Raw genomic sequence first — 16,172 nt, 5'->3', positions numbered from 1 at the left:
CAACAGAAATTACATACTAATGTTACAAGTTTACATTGGCAGTCTCCATTCTAAATATGGACTAAGGAATTTATAATCATTTTGACAATGTTTAAATTTAGAATGGATATGATTGTATCCCCTGGTCCATATATCCTCTGCTCTTAAATTCCACTTCACCTGATGACTACAGTTGATCCTGAAATAGCGATCGGCTACCAACGTTCATTAATAACAGTACAATTTGTTCTGGTGGTGTTACTTGAGGGGTGAATGTTGTACCGGGACACTAGGAAACACCCCTGCTTCTTTTTGAACAGATACAACCTTAATAAAAACATAACTCAAAGTTGTCACACTGTGCAAGTAAGCTCAGTAGTGACAGGAAGTATGGCCATATGCAAGAGATTTAAGATATTACTGGGAACTCGTCTGTGCCATTGATCACAAAGAGTTGGCGGACATATTGCTTTGCTGTCCCAGTAATCATAAAAACAAACCCCCATAGAAGATTTTGTTGACCCACCCGCAATAATGTGAAAGATAAGTGGGGGGGAAAGCCTCTTTAAGTAAGAAGACTCTTTGTTTGCTAAGGCATTTAGAGTTATGTGTCTTAAATTACACAAGGATAGGTTAGATGATTGGCGGTTCTTTTTACAGAGCAAGTTGCTGGCTCGTGAGGTGAGTGCTGACTCTGCATACCTTCAAAAGTGAGCAGGTCCATTTCTTGACTGAGCAGAGATTACATCTTCTAAAAGGTAGATGAAATACAAGATAATATAAGCATGATCAACATGTCTCCTAGACTAGTTATGGGTTGCCCAGAGTGGAGGGGCAGAGAATAATTTTCCAGATTTAATTTCCCCCTGATTGGAAACTAGTTTTAATCTGTTCTTTTGCCTCTCCCTTGAGATTGCATGCTGCTTGTGGTAGAGACTGAGATTCCGCACTTTTGATGGCCTCTTCGTGCTTCTCATTTTCATCTGTTTGCAACAATGATTTGTCTAATATACTCACTTTTAAGTACTCAAAAGATTTATGTTTTTTTAAAACTTAATTGTTACTCTATCTGATTTAATGCTCGGAAGGAGGTTTCTGAAGGCAGAAGGGCTGCACTCAAATGTGAATGGTGGGTAGGCGAGTTCATAAGTGGAAGCATTCAAGTGGGAGATGCAGGCGGCAAGACAACCGGCTCAAAGCATGAGCATACTTAATGAGGACATGAAACTATCCGAGTGAAAATATTTCTAATACAAACCAGGGATAGATTGGATCGGTGCCTAGGCACAGGCAGCAAGCTTCAGGCTGAACTAGAGAGGGTGTGTGGGAACCAGTAAACCAGTCAAAATTGAAAAGGTGAAAACTACATTTGCCCCAGCTGCCTTAGAAATCAAGTGACAATCCCTACAAAACAGCATATCACAGCAACTTTCAATTTCTCAGCACATCCTGAAGTGCTTTATAGCCATAATGTAGGAGCATATAGGATCAAGCCTTGGCCATTTAGCCCTTAGCCTGTCCTGCAATTCAGTGAGACCATGGCTGTACTGCAACCTAACTCCAATATCCCATATCCCTTTGTATTTTTGGTTAACAGAAATTTATTAATCTCAGTTTTAAAATTAACAGTTGATTTGGCATTGTTGCTATTTGTGGAAGAGTTCCAAACTTTTACCACCCTTTGCATGTAGAAGTTTCTTAATTGCACTTTTGAACGGTCTGGTTCAAATTTTTTGAATGCACTCTTCAAGTCCTAGACACTCCAATTAGTTTATCTCTATCTACCCTACCTGTTGCTCTTAATATATTGCAAATGCCAATCAGTCAACCTTCAACCTTCTAAATTCCACGGAATTCAACTGTAGTATTGTAGAATTGATAGATCCAATTCAGGTGGGTGCTACAAAATAAATGGCAGAACCATCAGGAGCATAGACACACAGAGAGATCTGGGCGTGCAGGCTCACATATCCATAAAAGCGGCAGCAAAGGTGGAAGTGGTAGTAGAGAAAGCATATGGCATGCTTGTCTTCATAGGATGGGGTATCGAGTATAAAAGCTCACAAATTATGTTACAGTTGTATAGAATGTTCGTTAGGCCACATTTGGAATACTGTGTCCAATTCTGGTCACCACACTGCCAGAAGAACGTGGAGGCTTTGGTGAGAGTACAGAAAAGGTTTACCAGGATGTTGCTTGGTATGGAGGGTATTAGCTATGAGGAGAGATTGAATAAACTGAGATTGTTCTCTCTGGAGAGACTGAGGCTGAGGGGCGATCTGGTCGAAGTTTATAAAATTATTAGGGGTATAGATAGGGAGGCTTTTTCCCAGGGCGGAAATGACAATTAAAAGTTCAAAATGAGGGGGGAAAGTTTCAGTGGAGATGTGCGGGGCACTGTTTTTACACAGGGTGGTAGTGACCTGGAATGCACTTCTCAGTGAGGTGGTTGAGGCAGATACGTTCACTACCTTTAAGACTTATCTGGATAGACACATGAACAGACAGGGTATAGAAGGATACAGGCGGTTGGTCTAGATAGGACATGTGATTGGCGCAGGCTTGGAGGGCCAAAGGGCCTGTTCCTGTGCTGTATTGTTCGCGTAATTTCTCCTCGTAATTTAACTTTTAGAATCTTGGTATCATAGTAAATCCACGCTGCATTACCTCCAAGGCCAGTATAACACTTTTTTAAGGTGTGGTGATCAGAACCGCTCACAGTACTGCAGGTATAGTCTATCCAGAGCTTTGCATAGCTGTAGGTTGACTTCTACGTCTTTGTGCTATAGTCCTCTAGAAATAAAGGGCAGATTTCCGTTGGCCTTTTTGATGATTTTCTGTACCTTTTCATGACATTTTAATTATCTATGGATAATTAGATCCTAAGGTCTTTTTAGATCTCCACCGAGATTATTATTATTATCTACACTTTCTGTGTGCCTTTTTGAAGTGCAGATACTTTTGTAATGTAGGCAACTGTGGCAACTGCTTTGCACACAGCAAGGTGCTACATTCTGCAGTGAGATAAATGGCCAGATAATCTGGGGGGGTTTTAAGTGGTGTTGGGTGAAGGATAAATGTTGACCTGTGCACAGGGAGGACTTCCTTGCTTTTCTTTGAATGATACCATGGTATCCTTCATGTGGTAGTGAGCCTCAGTTTAATATCGCGTAAAACACTATGAAGTCTTACACCAGGTTAAAGTCCAACAGGTTTGTTTCGAATCACTAGCTTTTGGAGCACAGCTCCTTCCTCGGGTGAATCGAAACAAACCTATTGGACTTTAACCTAGTGTTGTAAGACTTCTTACTGTGCCCACCCCGTCCAACACCGGCATCTCCACATCATGTAAAACATGGCATATCTGACGCTTGGCTCTATGATTACATTCTTGCACTTAATGTAAGGATAAAAAAAGACAAATTAAGTACCATATGTAAAACTTGTATATTGCTAGTCAGCATCACATGATGTTGTACACAAAAGGTTAAGACCAGATCCAGTATTCTGGTTGGCTGGCACCTGGCCACAGCCAATTGCCCCCTCGGTGGGAGCTGCTGTGGGTCAAGAGTAAATTCCATCTCCTGGGGTAGTGTGGGGACTGATACAAAGAAGTTTTCTTCTCCGGGAGAAGGAGGAATAGAGGGTAAGTTTTTGTTGCATGTTGATTGCTTTTGAGGGAGAAGCTAGAAGATGCAGAAGTTGTTTCTCAGTGGTTGGAGTGTTTTTTATTGGATGGGAATGAATTACTGCTCACGGAACTAGGAATAACCCTCATTGTTTTCTGTGGAGGTGAGGGGATGACGAGCTTTAGATCAGGTTTTTTAAAGTCAAAGAGAGGGGCAGGCTGACTTTATATATTTAGTGTGGAATTGGTGGTGGAAAAGAGTTTAAAAGTATGGAGCAGTTAAGATTGATGTTCTCGGTAGGGGGTGGGGCAAGCCGTTCTCGGGAGGGAGCGGGGAAAGCTGTTCTTGGTAGGTGCGGGGGAGGGAGCCGTTCTCGGGTAGGGGGCGGGGGAGGGAGCTGTTCTCGGCAATGGGAGGCAGTGAAGTGGGTAGGCAGAAATGGGATGGTACAATTTTTCTTTATCTAGGGTGCAGGGTTGGTAATTCATTGGATATGGAGGTGAACATCTGCTGTATCTGTGATTGGGGTTCCCCAGTTTCAACTCATAGGCCAAGGTGAGACTAATTTCTGGACTGTGTGGTGGGTTGGGGAGACATTGCATGATCAAATGATTACAATGGGGCAGAAACTAACATTCTCCTATTTTCCTATTTGCAGTTGCTGATGGCCATATTTGTTATCACTGTATAACAGAACTAAAGTTCAGGGCTGTCACATAACATTTGTTTCTACCACATTGCAATCATCTGATCATATTACATCAATGTTGGGAAACCTGCGGCCTAGGGACCACATGTGGTCCATCTAAGATCTGAGTGCGGCCCATGAGACATTTTGTTGACCGTTGCCCACATGAAGGGATGCTACATTCCACTGATTTCAGTCTGCATAGTTATTTTTCCAACCGGTATGACTGAAGGGCTACGCATATAAAGCAAGGGCTGATTGCACACAACATTGACTATGAGAGCCATGCGGGCCCTCTGCGTCCAAAGTGTAAATATTTATTTTGTTTTTATCATTTGACATTGATGCCCATTCTATTCATATATAAATGATTATACATTTTCTATAACTTTTTATGAAACATTTGTCTTGTATTAAATATATTTAATTTTATTCATGGTTGGTGAACAAGCCTGATTTCAATCTTTCGGCCCACTGAGATGAAAGAGGGCCACTCATGTGATGCACTCACTCGCCTGGGTTGCCCATTACTGCATTACATTATATTCACAGCACTTCAAATTCAAAGACCACATAGTTTAAATATAAATATTTATTGAAAACAGATTAATGGGATAAGATAAATATAAGGGCTCTAATGCCATCTCAGAGTAAATTAACTATTATAACTAACACATTTTTTGCTGCTTTACAGATCATCTTGGACTTTTGTTCTTTTTCAAGATGGCATCCTATAATTAAATTCTAGTATCCTACTCGCTCATGAGACTAACTATATTGCAAACATGGTGACCATGGCTTCTTTTGCACCTGTAAAGATGGTTTACCCTGCAAGCCTGTTGACATAGTTCTATGAATTAGATCATACCACTGTAAACTACTTACTGAATTTAAATTAATTCCATGGTTCATATACAATAGCTGCTGTAACATTTTTTGATTTGCAAAAGGAACAAATAACATGTCAAATTTAATTTATATGAGCAGACTAATTAACTGAAACAAACCTTGCCATCAAAATTACGTAGTCTTCAATGACAATTTATTCAAGTGCTAAGAAGTACCCGATGATATCTTTCTCTTGTTTCTATGAAACCCTGACTATATGACATCATGCACAATTTGACCTTTCTTCAGTTGTAATTTGTGTTCTGGTTAGTTAGATTGCTATTTATCATGATGCTCTTAATGCTGCATCTTTCTTCAGAAAGTAACCAGCATTGTTTTAAAATATGCTGCTTGATTCCCATTTCGTCTGGGGTAGAATTGGGACAGCCTCCTTGCCCTGCTTCTGTGAGTAGAAGGCAGAGGCAAACCACCACTGACAGAAACTGCCAAGAAAACAGTTGCGGATGAAGTAGCAGCAGACAATGAGCCAAGGACCTGCCTTTGGGCAGAGAACAAATGAATTAGGAGTAGGCCACTCAGCCCCTTTGAGCTGCTCTGCAATTCAGTAAGATCATGGCTGTTCTGATATCCTCAATTCCACATTCTTGCCGACCCCGATAACCCCTCACCCCCTTGCTTATCAAGAATTTATCTACCTCCGTCTTTGAAGTGTTCAAAGACTGCTTCTACCTCCTTTTGAGGAAGAGTTCCAAAGACTCGTGCCCCCTTGAGAGAGAGAATTTCTCCTCATCTCTGTCTTAAATGGACAACTCCTTATTTTTAAACCGTGATCCCCTAGTTCTAGATTTTCCCACAAATGGAGACATCCAGCATGTCATGACACCCTCAGGAGCTTGTATGTTTCAATCAGGTCACCTCTTACTCCTCTAATCTCCAGCAGATACCAACCTAGCTGGTCCAACCTTCATAACGACTACCCACCCATTCTAGGTATTTGTCTAGTAAACCTCCTGTTAACTGTTTCCAACACATTTACCTCCTTACTTCAAGGAGGAGATCAGTATGCAATTTTCCAGATGTGGTCTGACCAATGCCCTGTACAACTGAACCATAACTTTTATATTCAATTATTTATATTGCTCCCCTCGCAATAAACCATGACATTCTATTACAAACATAGAAAATAGGAGCAGGAGGAGGCCATTCGTTCGTTGAGCCTGCTCCACCATTGATTATGACCATGACTGATCATCCAACTCAATAGCCTGATCCGCCTTTTCCCCGCCATATCCTTTGATCCCTTTCACCCCGAGTGTTATATATTTTTAAGTACCCAATTCATTTTTTTAAAATTAAGAGGCAATTTAGCATGGCCAATCCACCTACACAGCACATCTTTGGGTTGTGGGGGCGAGTCCCACGCAGGCACGGGGAGAATGTCCGTGTGCCGTTTGCACAGTGACCTGGGGCCGGGATCGAACCTGGGTCCTTGGCGCCATGAGGCAGCAGTGCTAAGCACTGCGCCACCATGCGCCCCCCCCCCCCCCCCCCAATGTTATATCTAACTGCTTCTTGAAAACATGTAATGTTTTGGCCTTCACTATTTTCTGCGGTAGCAAATTCCACAGGCTGACCACTCTCTGGGTGAAGAAATTCAACCTCGCCTTAAATGAGAAATCTAGGTATACAGGTCCACAGGTCACTGAAAGGGGCAACACGGGTGGAGAAGGTAGTCAAGAAGGCATACGGCATGCTTGCCTTCATTGGCTAGAGCATTGAGTATAAGAATTGGCAAGTCATGTTGCAGCTGTATAGAACCTTAGTTAGGCCACACTTGGAGTATCGTGTTCAATTCTGGTCGCCACACTACCAGAAGGATGTGGAGGCTTTAGAGAGGATGCTGAAGAGATTTACCAGGATGTTGCCTGGTTATGGGCGAGGCGTTTTCAGAACCCCAAAATGTATCATGGAGTTCAACCAACCTCTCCCTTTAATGGATTTGTTGCTTTTCCTAGCACATGGCTTTTTCCCTAGGTGTGGGATTACAATTATGGACACGTGGGTTTTTAAACACAAACACCGTTTATTCCATGAACTCAACTTAACATCTTAAATAAACGTTGGATCTCTTAACACCCCTTACTTCAAAGATAACTCAGAAAATATTGCAACAGTAAATAACTCCTTAAAATGTTCCTTCAAACTTCCAAGAGACTTAGCACCTTTAAACAGTATCACATCAGGTTAAAGGATATATATTTTTTCTGTAGAATGGCAGAGATATATTAGCTTGGTTGACTTCCGCTCCAGCACCTTGCTTTCTTCCTGCAAACTCTCTGGGAACACACAGACACACCCAAGCTGCTTTCTCAAACCTGGCTTTCTCCCTGCAAGCAGATCACAGCAAACCAGAACTTCTCAAGCTGCTGTCTCAAACTGGCTTTCTACTTTTAAACTGCTCGCAGCAAAACAGCCAGGCACTTTTAAACTGCTCTCAGCAAAACAAGCCAGGCACTTTTCCAAACTGAAACTTCAAAATGGCTGAACTGAGCTGAGCTCCACCCACTCTATGACATCACTATTTTCTTAAAGGTACATTGCTTAAACATCCAGTTCTTAAAGGTACTCTCACATGACACCTGGTATGGAGGGCATTAGCTATGAGGAGAGGTTGAATAAACTTGATTTGTTCTCTTTGGAACGAAGGAGATTGAGGGGCGACCTGATAGAGGTCTACAAAATTATGAGGGGCATAGACAGAGTGGATAGTCAGAGGCTTTTTCCCAGGGTAGAGGAGTCAATTACTAGGGTGCATAGGTTTAAGGTGCGAGGGGCAAGGTTTAGAGGAGATGTACGAGGCAAGTTTTTTTACACAGAGGTTAGTGGGTGCCTGGAACCCGCTGCCAGAGGAGGTGGTGGAAGCAGGGACGATAGTGACGTTTAAGGGGCATCTTGACAAATACATGAATAGGATGGGAATAGAGGGATACAGACCACGGAAGTGCAGAAGATTTTAGTTTAGACGGGCAGCATGGTCGGCACAGGGTTGGAGGGCCGAAGGGCCTGTTCCTGTGCTGTACTTTTCTTTGTTCTTAAACGGTCTATCCCATAACCTCAGGCTGTGACCCCCTGGTCCTGGACACCCCGACCATCGCGAATATCCTTATTGCATCTACTCTATCTAGTCCTGTTAAATGTTAGATTTCTATGAGATCCCTCCTCATTCTCCTGAACTCCAGGGAATGCAATCTTAACCGACTCGACCTCTCCTCATACGTCTGTCCTGCCATCCCAGGAATCAGTCTTCTAAACCATCTCTGCACTCCCGCTAAACCAAGAACTGCTTTCATCAGATAAGGAGACCAAAACTGCACATACTATTGCAGTTGTGGCCTCACCAAAGCCCGGTATAATTGCAGCAAGACATCCCAGCAGCAAGACATCCCAGTTTCTGAACTCTAGTCCTCTTCCTATGAAAGCCAAAATACCATTTATTTTCTTTATCGCCTGCTGTACCTGCATGCTTACCTTCAGCAACTGGTGTAGGAGAACACCCATGTTTCGTTGCACATTCCCCTCTCCTAAATTATGGCCATTCAGATAATCTGCCACCTTATTTTTGCTACCGAGGTGGATAACCTCACATTTATCCAAATTATATTGCATCTGCCATTCATTTGCCCACTCACTCAACTTGTTCAAATCGCACTGAAGGATTTCTACATCCTCCTCACAGCTCGCCCTCCCACCCAGCTTTGTGTCATCTGCAAATTTGGAGATATTACATTTAGTACCCTCCTCCAAATCATTTATATATGTAATGAATTGCTGGGGCTCCAGCACTGATCCCTATAGTATCCCACTAATTACTGCCTGCCATTTGAGAAAGACCCATTTATTCCTACTCTGTTTCCTGTCTGCCAACCAGTTTTCTATCCATCTCCATACACTACCACATATCCCATGTACGTTACTTTTACACGCCAATCTCTTATGTGGGACTTTGTCGAAAGCCTTCTGAAAGTCCAAATAAGCCGCATCCACTGGCTCCCCTTCACCAACTCTATCAGTTACATCCTCGAAGAATTCCAGGAGATTTGTCGAGCATAGAATGAATCATTGAATTGTGCAGAAGGAGGCCTTTCGGCCCATTGAGTCTGCACCAACCAGAGTACCCTGCCTAGGCCCACTTTCCCAGCCTATCCCTGTAACCCCACCTAATCTGCACCTTTGGACACTAAGGGGCAATTTAGCACAGCCAATCCACATAATCTGCACATCCTTGGACTGTGGGAGAAAATAGGGGCACACGGAGGAAACATTGGGAGAAAGTGCAAACTCCACAAAGGCAGTCACCCAAGGCCGGAATTGAACCCGGGTCCCTGGCACTGTGAGGCAGCAGTGCTTACCATGCTGCATGATTTCCCTTTCATAAATCCATCCTGACTGTCCGATCCTGCCACTGTTTTCCAAGTGCTCTGCTATAGAATCTTTGATAATAGATTCTAAATTTTCCCCACGATCGGGCTTACTGGCCTACAATTCCTTGTTTTTTTTTCCTCTACCACCCTTTTTAATTACTTGCTGTACCCAGCGGCTCTGCATCTGAGCTCTGCAATCTCTCATCATTAAGATAATATGCTTTTGTATTTTTCCTACCAAAATGTACTATTTCACATTTTCCCACATTATACTCTATTTGCCTGATCTTTGCCCACTCACTTAACCTATCTATATTACTTTGTAGCTTCTTTATGTCCTCTTCATAACACAAAGGTAAGTTGGAAAGCACATTATCAGCAAATTAACAACCATACTTTCAATCCCTTCATCCAAATCATTTATATAAATTGTAAAAGATTGAGGCCCATGACTAATATCTGTGGAACACCACTCGTTACACCTTGCTAGCCAGACAACCCAATTAAATACTTGTTCTGTTTCATGTTAGCTAACCAATCTTCTAACCATAACATTATGTTACCCTCTACACCATGAGCTTTTATTTCGGGCAACTGGGACTAGCTTAATGGTAAAAACTGGGCGGCATGGACTGGTTGGGCCGAAGGGCCTGTTTCCATGCTGTAAACTTCTATGATTCTATGATTTCCTGCAATAACCTTTTATGTGGCACCTTATCAAATGTCTTCTGGAAATCCAAGTTCTGCACATCTAGCCTCCCCTTTATCCACAGCACATGTTATTTCTTCAAAGAACTCCAATAAATTGGTTAAACATGATTCCCCTTTCACACATGATCTGATATACTGCTGTACAAACAATTTTCATGTATACAATGCCTTCTTTAAAGTAGAAGAACATTCCTAAAACTCTTTATACGGAGGTCAGGAAATTGAGAAAGACATTGAAGGATCAACTTCAAACTGAAATGTTCGTCCTATTTCTTTTCACAGATGCTGCTTGTCCTACTGAATATTTCCAGTTTTTATTTCAGATTTCCAGCATAAATATTTTTATGATGAAATGACTGTACTCTTGCAGTTTCATGCTTTTGTGTTGCTTTACAGAAGTGACTGCCTACAGATTGGAGTTGGAGGGAATTGCAGTACGTGGTAAAGGCTGTCCAAAACCAATTAAATCATGGGTGCAATGTGGAATCTCTATGAAGATATTAAGTTCATTGAAAAAGTGAGTATTTTCTAAAACGTTAAACCATTGAAATGATTTTATAAATGCATTTGTGCTCTCTCTACATAGGACGAAAAATGTAATGTTTTCTGATTTTAGGCAAGGATATGAAAAGCCAACACCAATTCAAGCACAGGCAATTCCTGCCATCATGTGTGGACGCGATGTAATTGGAATCGCTAAAACTGGAAGTGGGAAGACGATAGCTTTTCTTTTACCTATGTTCCGACACATCATGGATCAGAGGCCGCTGGAGGAAGCGGAAGGTCCTGTTGGTGAGTATTTAGTCTTGTGTCCTCACAGATGCCAGAGCGCTGCATTCAAGAATCAAAATTATGCAAATCCCCATATGCTGATTCAGTTTGAAATTCAATTGTTACATGTACCTCTTGTTCTTGCCATTGACTTGACTAATTTTACTTTTTCAAGCAAAATGCATGGCCTGTAAATTGAGAAGTTTTAAGAAAAACAGGAAAGACACGTTTCCCCGGTTGAAAAATCAATTAACGGGGGGGGGGGGGGGGGGGGGGGGGGGCACAGATTTAAGGTGATTGGTAGAAGGATTAGAGGGGACGTGAGGAAAATCATTTTTTTCACGGTGAGGGGGGTAGACATCTAGAATCCTACATGAAAACGTACATAGATAATAGAAGCAGGAGAAGGCCATTAGGCCCTGGAGTCTGCTGCACCATTCATTATGATCATGGCCGGTCAGCAAATTCAATACCCTGATTTCCCCCCCCTCCCATATCCATTGATCCCTTTAGTCCCAAGAGCTATATCTAATTCCTCCTTGAAATTGCACAACATTTTGGCTTCAACTACTTTCTGTGGTATGAATTCCACAGACACGCCTCCCTCCAGGGTGAAAAAATGTCTCCTCACCTCAATCTTTAACGGCTTACCCCTTATCCCCAAACTATGACCTCTAGTTCTGGACTGCCCCACCATTGGGACCATTCTGAATCTACCTGTCGAATCCTGTCAATTTATAAGTTTCTACGAGATCACCTCTCACTCTTCTAAACTCCAATGAATATAATTCTAACCGACTTAATCTCTCCTCGTATGGCAGTCTCGCCATCCCAGGAATCAGCCTGGTAAACCTTCGCTGCACTCCATCCAGAGCAAGAATATCCTCAGAAAAGGTCTTCCAAACTACACACAATGATCAAGGTTTGCCCTCACTACCACCCTATACAATTACAATAAAACATTCCTATACTCAAATCTTGTAGCTATGAAGGCCAACATACCATTTGCTTTCTTTACTGCCTGCTGTACCTGCGCACTTACTTTCAACGACTGGTGCACGAGGACACCAAGGTCTCGCTGAGTATCCACCTCTCTTAATTTACACCCGTTCAAATAATAATCTGCCTTCTATTTTTGCTTCCGAAGTGGATAATCTCACATTTATCCACATTATACTACATCTGCTGTGCATTCGCCCACTCACTCACTGTTGGGGGTATACTACAGGCCTCCCAACAGCCAGCGGGAGATAGAGGAGCAGATAGGTAGACAGATTTTGGAAAAGAGTAAAAACAACAGGGTTGTGGTGATGGGAGACTTCAACTTCCCCAATATTGACTGGGACTCACTTAGTGCCAGGGGCTTAGGGGGCGGAGTTTGTAAGGAGCATCCAGGAGGGCTTCTTAAAACAATATGTAGACAGTCCAACTAGGGAAGGGGCGGTACTGGACCTGGTATTGGGGAATGAGCCCGGCCAGGTGGTAGATGTTTCAGTAGGGGAGCATTTCGGTAACAGTGACCACAATTCAGTAAGTTTTAAAGTACTGGTGGACAAGGATAAGAGTGGTCCGAGGATGAATGTGCTAAATTGGGGGAAGGCTAATTATAACAATATTAGGCGGGAACTGAAGAACATAGATTGGGGGCGGATGTTTGAGGGCAAATCAACATCTGACATGTGGGAGGCTTTCAAGTGGCAGTTGAAAGGAATACAGGACCGGCATGTTCCTGTGAGGAAGAAAGATAAATACGGCAATTTTCGGGAACCTTGGATGACGAGTGATATTGTAGGCCTCGTCAAAAAGAAAAAGGAGGCATTTGTCAGGGCTAAAAGGCTGGGAACAGACGAAGCCTGCGTGGAATATAAGGAAAGTAGGAAGGAACTTAAGCAAGGAGTCAGGAGGGCTAGAAGGGGTCACGAAAAGTCATTGGCAAATAGGGTTAAGGAAAATCCCAAGGCTTTTTACACGTACATAAAAAGCAAGAGGGTAGCCAGGGAAAGGGTTGGCCCACTGAAGGATAGGCAAGGGAATCTATGTGCGGAGCCAGAGGAAATGGGCGAGGTACTAAATGAATACTTTGCATCAGTATTCACCAAAGAGAAGGAATTGGTAGATGTTGAGTCTGGAGAAGGGGGTGTAGATAGCCTGGGTCACATTGTGATCCAAAAAGACGAGGTGTTGGGTGTCTTAAAAGATATTACGGTAGATAAGTCCCCAGGGCCTGATGGGATCTACCCCAGAATACTGAAGGAGGCTGGAGAGGAAATTGCTGAGGCCTTGACAGAAATCTTTGGATCCTCGCTGTCTTCAGGGGATGTCCCAGAGGACTGGAGAATAGCCAATGTTGTTCCTCTGTTTAAGAAGGGTAGCAAGGATAATCCCGGGAACTACAGGCCGGTGAGCCTTACTTCAGTGGTAGGGAAATTACTGGAGAGAATTCTTAGAGACAGGATCTACTCCCATTTGGAAGCAAATGGACGTATTAGTGAGAGGCAGCACGGTTTTGTGAAGGGGAGGTCGTGTCTCACTAACTTGATAGAGTTTTTCGAGGAGGTCACTAAGATGATTGATGCAGGTAGGGCAGTAGATGTTGTCTATATGGACTTCAATAAGGCCTTTGACAAGGTCCCTCATGGTAGACTAGTACAAAAGGTGAAGTCACACGGGATCAGGGGTGAGCTGGCAAGGTGGATACAGAACTGGCTAGGCCATAGAAGGCAGAGAGTAGCAATGGAGGGATGCTTTTCTAATTGGAGGGCTGTGACCAGTGGTGTTCCACAGGGATCAGTGCTGGGACCTTTGCTCTTTGTAGTATATATAAATGATTTGGAGGAAAATGTAACTGGTCTGATTAGTAAGTTTGCAGACGACACAAAGGTTGGTGGAATTGCGGATAGTGATGAGGACTGTCGGAGGATACAGCAGGATTTAGATTGTCTGGAGACTTGGGCGGAGAGATGGCAGATGGAGTTTAATCCGGACAAATGTGAGGTAATGCATTTTGGAAGGTCTAATGCAGGTAGGGAATATACAGTGAATGGTAGAACCCTCAAGAGTATTGAAAGTCAAAGAGATCTAGGAGTACAGGTCCACAGGTCATTGAAAGGGGCAACACAGGTGGAGAAGGTAGTCAAGGAGGCATACGGCATGCTTGCCTTCATGGCCGGGGCATTGAGTATAAGAATTGGCAAGTCATGTTGCAGCTGTATAGAACCTTAGTTAGGCCACACTTGGAGTATCGTGTTCAATTCTGGTCGCCACACTCCCAGAAGGATGTGGAGGCTTTCGAGAGGGTGCAGAAGAGATTTACCAGAATGTTGCCTGGTATGGAGGGCATTAGCTATGAGGAGCGATTGAATAAACTCGGTTTGTTCTCACTGGAACAAAGGTGGTTGAGGGGAGACCTGATAGAGGTATACAAAATTATGAGGGGCATAGACAGAGTGGATAGTCAGAGGCTTTTCCCCAGGGTAGAGGGGTCAATTACTAGGGGGCATAGGTTTAAGGTGAGAGAGGCAAGGTTTAGAGTAGATGTACGAGGCAAGTTTTTTACGCAGAGGGTAGTGGGTGCCTGGAACTCGCTACCGGAGGAGGTAGTGGAAGCAGGGACGATAGGGACATTTAAGGGGCATCTTGACAAATATATGAATAGGATGGGAATAGAAGGATACGGACCCAGGAAGTGTAGAAGATTGTAGTTTAGTCGGGCAGCATGGTCGGCACGGGCTTGGAGGGCCGAAGGGCCTGTTCCTGTGCTGTACATTTCTTTGTTCTTTGTTTGTTCACTCAGCCTGTCCAGATCACGCTGAAGCATCTCTGCATCCTCCTCACAGCTCACCCTCCCAGCCAACTTTATATCATCTGCAAATTTAGAGATAACATATTTAGTTCCTTCGTCAAAATCATTAATATATAATGTGAACAGTTGAGGTCCTACCACAGATCTCTGCGGTACCCCATTAGTCACTGCCTGTCAATCGGAAAAAAGACCCATTTAATCCAGTTCTTTGCTTCCAGTTCGCTAACCAACTTTTATCCATCTCAAGACACTATCCACAATCCCATGCGCTTTAACATTACATAGTAATCTGTTATGTGAGACCTTGTCGAAAGCCTTTAGAAAGTCTAAATAAACCACATCCACCAGTTCACGCTGGTCAACTCTCCTGGTTTCATCTTCATTCTCTGCCTAATTTGGTGGTTGAAGTTGAAGTGCTGGACTAATTTAAAAATGATCTGGAATTGCATTTGAAGTGCTGTAATCTGCAAGGCTATAGACCAGGTGCTGGGAAATGAGCACCTAGTTTCTTTTTCTTTGGCTGGCAGATACGATGGGCTAAATCGCCGCTTTCTGCACCATAACGTTTCTATGCTTCTATAGAAACAATGTTACACATCACATTGCTACCAAAGAAGATTAAAAACAACGCAATGTGCTAAGTACATGGATTGTCATGTGCACCTATGCATCCATAAATCGTACGGGTAAACACTTATCAAAATAAATAAAATAGCATATTACAAAAACAAATGCTTTATAGAAAAAAAACACAGTTCAAAGCTAGATCCAACAGGTGACTTATGTAAACCACCAATTTGCAGTGTATTTCCTTAACAGAAATCTTTGGATCCTCACTGTCTTCAGGTGATGTCCCGGAGGACTGGAGAATAGCCAATGTTGTTCCTTTGTTTAAGAAGCGTAGCAAGGGTAATCCAGGGAACTACAGGCCGGTGAGCCTTGCGTCAGTGGTAGGGAAATTACTGGAGATAATTCTTCGAGACAAGATCTACTCCCATTTGGAAGCAAGTGGACGTATTAGCGAGAGGCAGCACAGTTTTGTGAAGGGGAGGTCATGTCTCACTAACTTGATAGAGTTTTTCGAGGAGGTCACAAAGATGATTGATGCAGGTAGGGCAGTGGATGTTGTCTGTATGGACTTCAGTAAGGCCTTGAACAAGGTCCCTCATGGCAGACTGTCACACGGGATCAGAGGTGAGCTGGCAAGATGGATACAGAACTGTCTAGGTCATAGAAGGCAGAGAGTAGCAATGGAAGGGTGCTTTTCTGATTGGAGGTCTGTGACTAGTGGTATTCCGCAGGGTTCAGTGCTAGGACCTTTG

At 43.1% G+C, this 16,172-nt stretch overlaps 1 protein-coding gene across 1 annotated transcript in view; it reads left to right on the top strand.

Annotated features, from left to right (window-relative positions):
* Positions 1-16,172, top strand: part of ddx46 (DEAD (Asp-Glu-Ala-Asp) box polypeptide 46) — a 130,054-nt gene that overhangs the window by 38,543 nt on the left and 75,339 nt on the right. Inside the window, exons 10-11 of the mRNA XM_072512407.1 lie at positions 10,674-10,794; positions 10,894-11,069. Of these exons, the coding sequence (XP_072368508.1) occupies positions 10,674-10,794; positions 10,894-11,069 (297 nt within the window). The remainder of the gene's footprint in view (positions 1-10,673; positions 10,795-10,893; positions 11,070-16,172) is intronic.

The sequence above is a fragment of the Scyliorhinus torazame genome, chromosome 7 (genome assembly GCF_047496885.1).
Source record: "Scyliorhinus torazame isolate Kashiwa2021f chromosome 7, sScyTor2.1, whole genome shotgun sequence".
Lineage (NCBI taxonomy): Eukaryota > Metazoa > Chordata > Chondrichthyes > Carcharhiniformes > Scyliorhinidae > Scyliorhinus > Scyliorhinus torazame.
This window is presented reverse-complemented; position numbering and strand designations above follow the sequence as displayed.